The sequence below is a fragment of the Aphelocoma coerulescens genome, chromosome 23 (genome assembly GCF_041296385.1).
Source record: "Aphelocoma coerulescens isolate FSJ_1873_10779 chromosome 23, UR_Acoe_1.0, whole genome shotgun sequence".
Classification (NCBI taxonomy): Eukaryota; Metazoa; Chordata; class Aves; order Passeriformes; family Corvidae; genus Aphelocoma; species Aphelocoma coerulescens.
In genome coordinates, this window is record NC_091036.1 from 4,022,247 (window position 1) to 4,035,592 (window position 13,346).

The 13,346-nt window shown below is 48.4% G+C and overlaps 1 protein-coding gene across 1 annotated transcript; it reads right to left on the reverse strand.

Moving 5' to 3' along the window:
- Positions 1-7,313: 7,313 nt before the first annotated feature.
- On the reverse strand, positions 7,314-13,292 carry UTP11 (UTP11 small subunit processome component). Its single transcript, XM_069035776.1, has 8 exons — positions 13,151-13,292; positions 12,975-13,036; positions 12,699-12,801; positions 12,338-12,451; positions 10,645-10,738; positions 10,265-10,395; positions 8,825-8,935; positions 7,314-8,257 (listed from the first exon to the last, which is right to left on the reverse strand). The coding sequence occupies exons 1-8, from the start codon at positions 13,211-13,213 to the stop codon at positions 8,174-8,176; spliced, it is 762 nt and encodes a 253-aa protein (XP_068891877.1). The 5' UTR covers positions 13,214-13,292; the 3' UTR covers positions 7,314-8,173.
- Between the last annotated feature and the right edge of the window lie 54 nt (positions 13,293-13,346).

Consider the following 13,346-nt stretch of genomic DNA (forward strand, 5'->3'; position numbering starts at 1 on the left):
TTCACACTGGAACACTGTATCAGCTAACTCCAAGGTTTAGACCAGTACAGTCTGAAGGCTTTTGTCTCTGCAGCCTTCTGGGAGGTATCAGAGAGTGACCCTTGGCCATTTCCTAAGCTCAGGAGCGGAGTTAGAGGAACAAAGCCGCCTGTCAGTCCCTGATCATGGGGTCTGACCTCGGCTTAGCTTTGTCCCATTTGAAAGGCACCATGAAGCCACCACTGAAGTTACTAATACCTCTCCCTTGGGTGTCTTCAGAGGGACACCCATTCCAGATAACTCTAGAGAGTGATATCCAGGAGCAGGCTAGGTTCCTTGTATATTCAATGTATACATTGCTCATCCCCTGGAGCTTCCCTTCTCCTGCTGATATAAAGGGCAATTTGTAGAGCTTACAAAGTCTTATTAAAATATCATTGTGAAAGGGTGACATAAGTACCTGAACAGAAAAGAATAGATTTGTCTCATTAACCAGAAACTTAAAAGTCTTGTTTCCTCTTCCTTGCATTTTCTTCCCATAGGAGGGTAACAGTCATTTATTATCATGCGTGGAGAGAAAAGCCTCACTCCTTGGAGGATGTGCTGATTTCTGCAAAGCCTCTGCACCTGGCTTGTGCTCTGGGGCGGGCAGGCTGGGAGTGAGCATGCCTGGTGCTCAGAGGCCTGGCACATTCTTTCAAATAATGCCAAAAGAGCAGCATTATCTGAAAGCAGCGCAGCCTGAGTCCCGTTTGTGTGGCCACAGCCAGTGTGGGCTGGAACACAGCACAGGCTATTAGCATGTAATGAACACAACAATTACTCTGTAAGGGGGAGAAAGGGTTAGGGCCAGACAGAGTTTTAAGAATAAAGGCTTGTTTAGGAGAATTATTCACTGGGTCCCTGTTGTAGGTGGACGGCAGCAGATTAGAAGGAAACATTATCTCTCAGGGCAAGTTCAGAAGGACAAATGAAGCCAAACTGACACGGGTTGAGAGTCTCAATACATTATTCTCTTTGCTCTACAAATCTGTGAGAACAAAGTGCTCAGTGTAAGTGCTCACCAGGGCCATTTTTACCCCTGTAGGACCACAAAAGTTCAGCATGAGATGAAGGGACATGTGTTGGCTATTAGTCCACTAAAAGAGCATTTGAGTTTAGAATTTAGAGTCTCATAAAAACATTATTGTCTGTATCCCAGGACATTTGTTTGTTAGGGCAACATGGACTGAAAAAATGTGCCCCTCTGCACAGCTGTGTGCCTCACCAGCCTCACCATGGCTAGCCCACCTCAGGGATTACCTCAGGCCAGCCTCCCAGCCCAGCATCACCCTGAGGACAGCCCCTGAGTCTCAGCCTCAACACCAGTCTTGTCATCTCTGCAGGTGAAGAAGGATTGTTGCTCCAAAGAACACTTGGCCTGATGTGTTTTGTTGCGGCAGGAGGTTGTATCTTGCTCACGCAACATGCAGTACTGCGCAGGTTCCCTGAAGCCTCCATTGACATTTCTGGCTCTGCTCTGCTCACATGTGTCTGTAGTTTGTATGTTCACCTCACCAGGTCCGAGGCAAGGAAGAAGTTTATGTCCAAGTGAAAATGCCAAGGACCATAGAATGCTTGCCTTCCTCTGCCCCAGAGATCACAGTTTGGCTCTTGGGAACACCAAGGCATCTTTCCCCTCAGCACTTCTCTGCCATCAGGAAGCCCTCTGTCATCTGACAGGAGCCCTCCTTCCTGAGGCTGATGTGGCTCAGCCTGCTCAGGACCAAAACCCAGCTGGAGCTGCTGGACTTGGTCTTGGCTCTCTGAGTGAAGTGCAGTGGGTGGCAGCATAGAGACAATCAGAGCACAGGATCTGACAGTCCCTCCTGGACTTGCAGACTGGAATAAACAAAATTATGGACAAGCCATCACGAGTGCATCTATGACACTTCTGGGTTGTGAGCTGCTTGCTGCCTTCCTGGTTTAGAATGATTTTGACAAAAAGCATCCATATGATTTTGATATATTTAAGCCCATGGCCAGGCTTTATAAGATGCTTGGCAATCTATGGGACAGGTTTTAGAAGCATTTTGTTTTGCATTTGGATTGTCTTCCAGCTACCAAGATGATCAGCTTTGGGCTTAGTCAGTAGCGGGAGGAAGGTTCTAAGGACTTCTGCAGTAGGAGATGTGGGACTCGGCAGGGCCACCCCAGGTCTGCAGCTGCCCCAGGACACTGCTAGGAGCTGTGGGCAGGCAGTGAGCATGGCTCAGAGCAATCTCCATCTCCCCCAGATCTGTTTGTCCTCCCAACCCTCAAAGGCAGCCAGAAAACATCCACTGCTTCCTCCAACTGCACAAGGAGCATGTGCTTTTAAAAGGCTGAAAAAAAGGTGGAATGCATTATCTGTTTACAAAGTCATTGTAAATATTAAAGAGCCAATGAGGGGAAATGTCCCTGATGATGTCTTTTCAGGAGTGTGGGAGAAAAATCCATGCAAAGCCACTATTGAGGGGTATGGCCAAAAGGCAAGCGATGCTTTGAACCTGTTCAAAGCCACAGAGATCAGCTGTCTTCCTGGCACTGCAGTGGGAAGCAGCTACCCATCTCTCCTCAGAGTCAGCTGAAAGGTCACTTCAGCAAATCCACAATTAAAATAAAAGATGGTAAGTCCCAGAGAGAGTTATTTGAAAATAAAAGGCATCAAAAGCAAGATAGATGCATCTGAGCAGCAGAAGTCCTGGAGAGCTTTGGTTTAGTAACAGAGTGTCTGTGCAGTGCAGGGAGATGACAGGTACCCCAGGTGCTTCTGAGGGGTGCACTTGCAAGCACCTGTCACAGCAGGGATGAAAAGGGAGCCTCCATCCCCCTGTCTCCATCCACTCTCAAGCCCCCCTCAAGCTGCACAGAGCAGCCTGGGCTCTGGAAGCCCCTCCTGCCCTGCCCCACCAGTACACCTGGGCTGGAGAACCGTGTCCCTGCTGCCACAGTGGGTGTCATGGCCAGGAGGAAAGAAGCATCTCTGGAGAGGCCAAGACCTGGGAGAGAGTTGTGGCTTTGGAGGACTTGTCTCCTGTGCTCCTGAGATGTCCCAGGAAAGGACAGGAAATCATTAAAAACTCTGAGGAGATACTTTGATTGGAAAGGCAAGCAAAGCAAAGCAGTCCATGGTGTTATGTAATGCAGCTCTGTTGAAACAGTGCAGGAAAGTTGCCTTGTGCCAATAAATCAGGCGGCCATGGAGGAGCAGATGTGAATCACACCTTGCTTCATATGCCCTGCAGTGTTTTCACTTATTGTTCCAGTTTTAAAGATTAATGGCACTCAGAGATGAGTATTATCTACACTTCCATTTCATACTCATTATCAGAAGAGCTTTTTTCAGCATAATTAGCATGGATCAAATTTTCCAAATGGCTCGGCAGACTTGCTGCTGTTCCTTGGCTGCTAAGAATGCCTGGGACGTCCCACTGCTGCTGCTGGGTGCACTGGACCCCCAACTCCCCATAGCACCATGTAGCCTTTAAATGTGGAGAGAGAAGGGGCACTACTGAGATGACAGCTGCTGCGACCCAGAAACAGGGGTTTCCTGACTTGGCCTGCCAGGAACTCCCATGTTCTGACACAGCTGGTGGGGGTTGACGGGCTGGCAGCCTCTCTGTCACTAAACAGGAGGGCAGGAGGCTCTGGCTGCAGTGGGTAAGCCAGGGGCAGGTGTTGGTGCTCACCAGCCCAGGCAGCAGCAGCCCTGAAGCCCCGGTGCTGGGGCATGGGCCAATCTCTGCTCCAGGCTGCTTTATATTATCTGGGCACTTGTGCCTGGTGCCCAGCATATCAGGGAATTAAGTATTTGATACCTGGAGGAGTAATGGAGGTGGGTTACCTGCACCAGGAGCCAAGCCTGGCTGTGAGGCAGGAGGTCTGGGAGAGAGTGAAGGTGGCGTGGAAAGGCTGAAGGAAGTGGTGGCTGGGGATGGGAAAACTTGCTGGCATCTTCCAGGGCTTATCTGGGACTGCCAGTGCATGTGTGGGGCTGGTGCACGCTGTCCCTGCTGTGTCCCCCACAGGCTGTGTGTGAAGGGCAAGCTGTGGGTGCTGTGCCCACAGGGGAAGGCATTGGCAGTGTTGGGGGGAGAGCAGTGGCAAGCAAGTAAGCTGTGGGTGCTTGTGTGGGCCTGCCAGTGGTCTGGAGAAAGCCAGGGAGCACAGTGCTGAGCTCCCTGCTACATCCAATCAATCTGTGATCGTTTCTATCATGAAGATAAACTGGCCATTGTTGCCAAAAATAAATGTTAGCATTCCAAATCCACACTTCAATAGCACCAGCTCATTAGAGATGCATATCATTTGGCTCCGGTCCCACACCTTCTAGCTCGTTATAAATATGCAGTTGCTGCTGGCTCTACCCCAATCATCTCTGCAATCAGAGCTTTTAATTAGGTTAATTAAATTGTATCAAACCTCACAGGGACGCTGTTCACTGATGCTGATGAGGCAGCCAAAACAGACCTTAACTCTAGCTCTAATGAAGGCCCTGCTGCAGCTAATAACAATGCATAATAAATTAGTGCTTCCCTAGAAAGGTGCATCAGGGCTTGCATTTCAGTAAATGATGATCTATGTGCACTAATTCACTATTGCAGTCTTTAGGTCTGCCAAGCCAGGGACATCCTGGGAATAGGTTCTCACTAAATAATGGGCTCCTGACTGCTTGAAGCAATGCTGCTCACCTGGGTTCTCTCAAGGCACTAACGGCTTCAGGTACAGAACTGGGAGATGGCAAAGCAATTATTTGCTGCTTTCACCTTGCCCAGCCCAGGGTCCACTCTCGATGCCTGGCATCTCCCAACAGAAGCAGCAGCAGGTATTTATTTACTTGAAACCTTCTGTAATGGAATTTGGAGAGGAACATTTTGTTTGGAGGGAAATGGGTGGCTGTGTCCAAGTGCGGCAGCATGAACAGGGATGGTACCCTGTGCCCAGGCTCTTCCTAGACATTAGCAGCCCCGTGTTGCTCCTAATCAGATGGGGAAAAGATCCGGGTGGCCAAGGAGCTGTGGAACAGAGAGGTTTAGGGCAGCCATGCTGAGCAGCAATTAGTCATTCCTGATTTACATTCTGCTCTTTCAACTCCCTGCTGTGAAGCTGCTCAGGCTTGAGTGGAGGAACTTCACCACCCTTTTCTCCTTGGTGCCCTTGGGCAAGACACCTCAGCTGAACCTGGCTGTAGGGTCCTAGGGAACAGCAGGGCCAGAGCAGCCAGTCCTGCAGCTGGAGACACCTGCAACCCTGCACCAGTCCACAGTCCCACTGGTGACCCTGGAATGGCAGCATCTGGAGGGTGAGTGGTGGGAGGGCTCATGGTGAGCAGACGGTAAAAAGCAGGGCAGCACCTGTGAGCAGCGGGATGGGTGGGATCAAGCCTCCCTGCTCTCCTCTGTTGAAAGAACACAGCCAGGGGGGCCTCCAGAGGCTCTGGGGGTCCCTCTGGCTGCCACAGCACATGGCCACTGATGGAGACCCCACAGTGGCTGTCCTGGGGGGGGGGGGTCCAGAGCCTCCCCAAGCAAGTCAGCTTCTGTTGCCATGCCCCAGGCACCCCACTGTGGTCTCCAGTCTGGTTCAGACTTGGAAAATGGGGCCTACAGGAAAGCAGCTGAGAAGCCTAAGGGCTAGTGATGGTTCTGCTAGTAAAATATATTGTTGCAGCTGCCTAGAGATAATCCTGCAAGCGTAGTCTGCTATTAATGTTTACAGAAAATCATTATCAATTGAGTTGTTCAGGACTTGAACAAGGAATTACATGAAATTATTATACAGCATGATATTATTGAATCACCTGAAACCTGAGCTGTGAATCTGTGGGGTATTTTGATATCTGTATCTTTCAAGCTGCAGGGAATCTCCTTGCTAAAGAACCTGTTGGTTCAGCTTTTGATGCTATAATTATCACAAACAAAAAATAGCTGTGGGCATTTTCTCGCTGTCCTTCCCCATGAGGGCCCAGCTAGAGGATGGCAATCCCACCCATATCTCACTTTAAATCCTGTGCTGTGGCCAAGTGGGCCGGGGTTTTGATTCAGTTGTAAAGTATTGGCTCTTTCCAGACCCTTGCAGAAACATTTCAGTGCTTTAGGATGAGGATACCAAGCTAAAGGCTTTGGGAGTCAAAGAGAAAGGTCTTTGAGGTGTGGATTTTTTTCCTGGATACCATTGGGAACTCTGCAGGTGTAAGTTAGTCCTATCTGCTAAGGTAGAAGTTCAGAGATCAGCACCCACCAAATCCTTCACACCATTGCAGGCAGGAATAGGTGAAAAAACTTTTGTGGACAAGAGCTGGCACCTCCTTTTAGTCTGTTATGGCCACAAGATCATAAACCACTCCACAGGCTATGGGATTTGTACCCAGACTTTGGAGGTCAGGGTCAAGCAAGAAGCCTGATTGATGTGACCACTACAGATGTAACAATGCTCTGTTTTTTCTTTGTTCAGACCTTCATGGTTTCCCAGGGAAAAGTAAGTCAGAACAGGCACAACTTTTGCTACCCAGACCCTATATTGTGATTACGAGACTGTGTGTCCTGGCTGGTACCTCAGCTCCCAGCAGACACCCCAGGACAAACACTGTGGCCCTCAACCAGTGAGTGCTCAAAGTAAGCCTTGCAGCTGCCGACTACATCCCATAATACCTCACTCCATACTGGGAAGAGATGCCTTTCTTCCAGGGAATAGGTCACTTGTGCCCATGCCAGCACTCGCTCTGCAGTGGGACAGAGGTGGACAAGGCAAATGCTGGGCGTGGCCAGGTTGGTGCTCTTCAATTCCTACCACAGGATTCCTTGAGGGTCTCCCAGCAGAATCGCTGCTTTTCTTTCCCATCCTTTTCAGTAACATTCTCGACGCAGGTAAAATTAATCAAGGGCAAGGATTAAATATTTACCTATCTAAATCTCAAGGAGATTTCCCTTCACAGACGCCGGCCGTTGCGCGGGGACCCCGAGGTGCGCCGTGAAGCCATTGCAGGGTCCCGGAACGCCCAGGGCGGGCACGGCGGGCGCGGCCCCGCTCCCGGCCCCGCCGCGCGGCGCTGCTGCCCCCTGCCGGCCGGGCCCGGCACTGCGGCTGCTCCACTGCCACGGGAAAAAGGCTGCGCCTTTCTCTCGAGCGAACCGAACCGAACCGAACCGAACCGTTCTCACACACGGGGCTTTGTTTTCCCTCCTGCTCACCCGGCGGTTTACAGTCGTTACACAATCTGCAGACTCCGGGTTCTGCAGACTCCGTGGATTCTCCCCTGAAAAATTTACCCCACATTTATCTTTGCAATGGCAAGAACAACCTCTGAAGCTGCATTTAAGCATGTAAAAACATCGTGTTTCATCACCAAGATGCTGGAAAAGCTCCAAAGTAGGTAGGGCCTGAGAACAGCATTTTTTTTTTCCCTACCCCCTTGCAGACCATGTGCTTATTGCTGGCAGCGACAGGACGATGGAGAGAGATAAGAAAAGGAATGTTTACACGGAGGCTTCTCTGAACATGCCTGTGCCGCTCCAGGACACTCAGGATATGTCTGCACATCCCCCATCCCTGGCAATGCAACCGGCCCAAGGAAAACCCAGAAGACAAAACTCTTGTCTCACACTTGGCTGCTGCATTGTCACTCCCTACAGAGAATTTTGGCACTGCCTCAATTTGAACTGAAGCAACTCTGAAGGAAAAGCACACAATGGAATAGTGCAAATAGGAAAATGAGAGGGATTTGGGGATGTTGGGGAAACGACTAGAGAGTAATTAACCTTTAACCTGCCTGAAGAGACAGCTGAAAAAGCTAACCTCCACTCCTGTGGATTTGGGCAGGTCCTGCTCAGCCCCAGAGCTGACAATCCCCAATTATCTTCCCTGTCCCTGGGCTGTGCTCAACCCACCTCCCTAGTGTTCCACTACAACCTTGACTGTTCATGGATTGCTTATGGTGCATCTTACCAGGACACTCAAGTACATCTCATGGCTTCCCACTGTAAATATTAAGAGAACAAACTCTGATTGATTAATCAATTAATTAGATGAAACACCCTGATGGCTGCCACAGGCCCACAGTAATTTGTTATAACAAAGTGCTGAGCTTCAGTCAAAAGCAGGCTGGCACCAGCCCTCCAAGGGAGATGCCTCCTCCTTTCTGAGCAAAGACTGTAACAATTATTCAATGAAATGGCTAACGTTTCCGCTGAAACTTGAATTTGTAAATAGCTGGACCAGTTGTTGTTTCTTTCTTCACCTTTACTTTATGAGTTTTGTCCTGGAAAAAAGAACAAATACAAATATTTGCTGCCATGCAAGAAGGAGAAAAACCCCCACCCATGTAAATCAGAGTCCCTGTCTGGGTCTAACCATAAAGGAAAAATGGTCACTTTGCACTGTTTAGGTAGGGATTTTCATTTTATCTGCTCTTTTCCCCTTCAGGCTGTCAGGCATAATCTGCTTTGCTCACAAGCACCAGAGAACAGGAGTCCCATTCAGAGAAGTAATTACGGATTTTTAAGACCTTCTCATAACTTAGAGAAATGGTTCCCTGCTTCTGACTCCTAGTGACACCGTTTTGGAGAAGACTTGTGACCACCACTTCACAGCTGAGTCTTAGTCCTTGCTGACAAGGTGACACTTGGAACAGCAGATATAATTCACTGAAATGTTTCATTTCCTTACTTTTTCCATACTAAAAGAGGATTACTTATCTTAAGGAGTTATCTGGAGGTGTCATTATAAAACCAGAATGAAGAAACAAATACAACATATACAACATATACAATACCAGACCTAATGACTTAACAGAACAGACTTGGAGAACCAGAACCAAGTCCCTCACCAGAAGATCTTTCCGTGTCTGGATTTTCTGTGTGATGACAAACATGGCCTTCTCTCTCTCGATGCGCTGCCTCAGGAGGTCATACTGGTTCTTCCTCTGCTGGGCTAATTTCTGCAAACAAAAATAAAAAAGCTGTATTAAGACAGAGATGAGTAAGACACTATGGTCTAAATCCTCTGAATTTCAATGTCGAATGCAAGAGAACATTTAACTCCCTAATGAAAATCCACTTTATAAAGAGGAGGGAAAACAAAAAAAAAGGACAGACCAGAGACCAATTCCTGAAGTGCTCAGAGCCTGCAGAGACCTCTCAAAATGCAACTTGTTGGGTCAAGTTTGCCTAATGAGAGTGGATAGCTTTCCCAGCACAGAAACAGTATTATTGCAGGTGTGATTTAAGTAATTAAATTAAGGAGAACAGATCCCAACATGCTTAAAATATGACTCAGACATTTAGGAGAAAACTAGTCAGTCTACGACTCATCCAACTGCTTTACTGACAAGTCAAACTGAGACAGCTGGCAGGAGGAAAGGGACCACAGGGTGTTTATTATCTGACATCTGAGTCAGAAAAAACAGGTTACAAATTTACCAGTCGGCAATTTTAAGACAGCTATTTTTACTTTACACACAACCGACTCATACTCCGAAGACTGTTCAACAGATCTGAATTACCCGAGCAGAATCTACAGCCGTAAAGCCAAGTGTAGTTACTTCTAGGACAAAAGTGCTGTGATACTAAAACATCAGAATCAAAGCTGATAGCATAAGCAATTCACGCTGAAGAATCATGAAACAACTCAAATTAGAAAAGCCAGGAAGTGAGACTACAGCATAAATGGCTTTAAGAAGGAAAGCGAGGAGACAAATCTCAAGCCACTTTGTGCTCAGAACCAAACTGAAAAATACTGTAAGATCAAGAACACAGCAACAGAGCCATCTGTGTTAGAATAAGCTTCTTCCTATATACCTAATTCAGGGGTGCAAGCGGTTTTGGGGAAGTGTGAGGGGAGACTTAACAGTGGATGCTGAAAAAAAATTACACTTGAGACTACAGCGGTCTAATGAAACAATAGTCCCATAGGTATATGTTCCTTTATAGAGAAATATCTCCGTTTTGCAGGGACACTGCCTAATCAGATCCACACCACTCTTTTCTGGCCTGTACATCACAACTTATGGTGGTCTGCCCACAGTGGACTGGTATGCACTGAAAGAATACTCTGTGTTAGTCCAGGAAAAGATGTGACTGCAGGCTCACCAGGCACTTGGTGATTAAGTGCTTTCCACTACTGAATTAAGTACTTCCACTACTACCTTTAAAAGTTTTAAGAAAACAATTTTGTTCACCTCCACAATGGTGCAATTAATCCTTTTTAGTGCTTGTCATATAAAAGATGTAAAACATGAAGAATGCTGTAAGACAAACAGCAGCAGTACCTTTAGGTGGGCAGGATCAGTAGGTCCCTTCACCGTCTCTCTCTGCAACATTGCAATGGTAGGTCGGTTGTACACTCTATCTACAAGCTCAGGAACGGTGTCCAGGTGAGTGGCAATATCAAACTCCTGAACTATACATTAAAAAAAAAGTTAGGAATAAACTCCCATGGACTCCTTTGATAAGCAAACCTTCCAAACATGTTGTTACAGTCAGCAACAGGAGCCCCAGCAACACAGCTCCTGCAGAAGTGATGTCTCAGTTAGTAACCAATAGGGATTTCTAGAGCACCTAAATTCCTGGGGAAAAAAGTGTCCTTCTTTTATGACAGTCCACATTAACACGTGACAGAACAAGTTCTGTCATCCGGTTCAAGCCTCACCTTCCCGCTCCGTATCCACGAAGAAGACATGCCGGCCCCGGCCGCTCCCCGCCGCGTCCAGCAGGTGGAGCTCTGCCTTCAAGCGCTCGATTTTCTGTGGAAAGTCCAAGTTTGGCCAAATTCGGACCGAGTAAAATCGAGTCTCCCCCGAGGACATTTCTGTCTGTTCCTCGAGGTTACATATAGCTGAACTCCTTCCTTTTTTCATCTCTGAAGACACATCTAGTCTATATTTATGACATGTCTTCGCAACTTTTCCAGACAGAGGGTCACGGTGACTGTTGCTGTTACCCAGACAAAGCGCACACATCCACCTGCAAAACTGAGTTCCCTGTATGGCAAAGGGGAATGACTGCCATGGAACTACCAGCAAAAGCATGAAGGAAAGTTTAAAGCTGGCTTTGATTTTTTATCTGCAGTGATGATTCTGCTTTGTGAGTCAACATCAGAGCATACAGCATCTTCAGAAAAGGATCGTATTTCTGTGGATTGCCTGCCTACCATACTCCAACAACCCACTTCAGATTATTCTCCTCAACTGGGAGACCTTCTCATACTCTATAACTCCCTGACAGGAGAGTGTAGCCAGGTGGCAGTTAGTCACTTCTCTCAAGTAACAAGTGTTTTCCCCTGCGCTCAGCACTGGTTAGGCCACACCCTGAGTGATGCACCCAGTTCTGGGCCCCTCAATTTAGGAAGGATGTTGAAATGCTCTATGTGTCCAGAGAAGGGCAACAAGCCTGGTGAAAAGAGTCTGGAACACAAGCCCTATGAAGAATGGCTGAGGGAGCTGGGGCTGTTTAGCGTGGAAAAAAGGAGGCTCAGGGGAGACCTGATCACACTCTACACCTCCCCGAAAGAAGGTTGTAGCCAGGTGGGGACCAGTCTCTTCTCCCAGGCAACCACTGACAGAACGAGAGGACACAGCCTTAAGCTGCGCCAGGGGAAGTTTAGGATGGACACTAGGAAAAAATTCTCTGGGCACTGGAATGAGCTGCCCAGGGAGGTGGTAGAGTCACTGTCCCTGGAGGTGTTTAAAAAAGTACTGGATGTGATGCTCAGTGCCATGGTCTGGTTGAGAAGGTGGTGTTAGATCATAGGTTGAACTCGATGATCTCAAAGGTCTTTTCCAACCTAGTTAATTCTGTGATTCTGTGACAGGACAAGAGGAAACAGCCTCAAGCTATGCTGGGGGAGGTTCAGGTTTGGTATTAGGAAAAATTTCTTCCCTGAAAGGGTAGTCAAGCATTGGAACAGGCTGCCCAGAGAAATGGTAGAATCACCATCCTTGGAAGTGCTCAGAAGGCATGTGGCTGTGGCACCTGGGAACACACAGGGTAGTGGTGACCATGGTGGTGGCTGGGTGAACAGCTGGACTTCATGAGAGTGCTCTTCCAACCTTAGTGATTTCATGATTTCTCTATAAACATGCTAAGCAGAAATACATGTTTAATGTCTTGAAATTTACATAAAAATCACTGCATTTTATAACAATACACAGTGTAATTTTTGATAGTCATCACACCTTTAGGCTCTATATCCAGCACTCCACTGACACTTCCATTGTCCTTTCCAACATTGTACAAATCAGATTTCACTGAATGAACACAACAGCCAGCAGCAACAATAAGAACAACACAATAAAATAACTATTCTGAGCAAACTAGAAAACACTAAAAGTGTGAGTTATTACCTTGGCTTCTGCAACTCTTTTCATTTCTACATATTTAATATCCTGTGTCCTCATCAATTTCATCTGCTCCGGGGTCACTTCGTCCTTTGGCTGCTTTATTACATGGACTCCATCCTACAACCAGAGGAACACGGCACTTACAGACAGCCCATCCCACCTGGAGAGCACTGTGGGGCCTGCTAACAGCAGCAGAACTTTGTTCCTTGTCCCTCATTTTCTTCAAAGCCTTCTACAGGCACCAAACCAATTTTTCTCGTTTATCTAAAAATTCATACATTTAAATAAAAACAAGGTAGGGAAAAAAACCCGTTACTTAGAGCAACAGAGTGTAATCCTGCTTGAAGGCAATGGAGGTTCTCACCTTGACCTCTGCACGTATCATTTTAAAGTAGAACTCATCGGGGTTCTTGTCCAGAGCTTTCTTCTGCAGCGCTCTGAGAGCATTCTGCTTCTTGTGGTAGTCACTGGGGAGGATAAAACCAACAATCACGAGTTGTTCAGCAGCTTCTCCGTGTTCACCTCTACTGAGGTGCCGAGTCTTTTCCAGCGATGCTCAGCGCTCGAAGATAGCCCAAGGAAACCCTCTGGATGCGGGGAGACCCACCCAGCGCTGCCCGCCCCTCGCGGCCGCACTCACTGGGCGCGGAGCCGGTAGTCCTTCTTCTTCTCCAGCAAGCCCAGCTTCGTCCGGGCGGCGGGCTACGGGAGAGACAGGGCGCGTGAGCGGGAGAGAGCGCGGGGAGGGAGCGCGCAGGGCCCCGCGAGAGGCCGGGGCCGGGGGGGGCCCGGCGGGAGCCGGCCCGACGCACTGACCTGAGCCCGCTCACGGTGCGGACGCTGCCGCGCCTTGGCGGCTTTCCTGAAGGCGGCCGACATGGCTGCGATGGCGGCTGCGATGGCGGCTGCGAGCGCCGGGCCCGGGCCACGCGGGGCGCGCGCCGGAAGAGGCGGGCCCAGGGTCACAGGTCAGAGGACGCACGCACCCCCGCCAGGCGGCGCCGTGTCCATA

Excerpts from the sequence above, each read along its gene's own strand:
- UTP11 (XM_069035776.1), bottom strand. The coding sequence starts at position 13,213 with ATGTCGGCCGCCTTCAGGAAAGCCGCCAAGGCGCGGCAGCGTCCGCAC. Across the intron at positions 10,739-12,337 it reads AAAGAGTTGCAGAAGCCAAG|AAAATCGAGCGCTTGAAGGC; the intron begins GTAATAACTCAC and ends GACTTTCCACAG. Across the intron at positions 8,258-8,824 it reads AGACACGGAAAGATCTTCTG|GACAAAACTCATAAAGTAAA; the intron begins GTGAGGGACTTG and ends TCTTTTTTCCAG.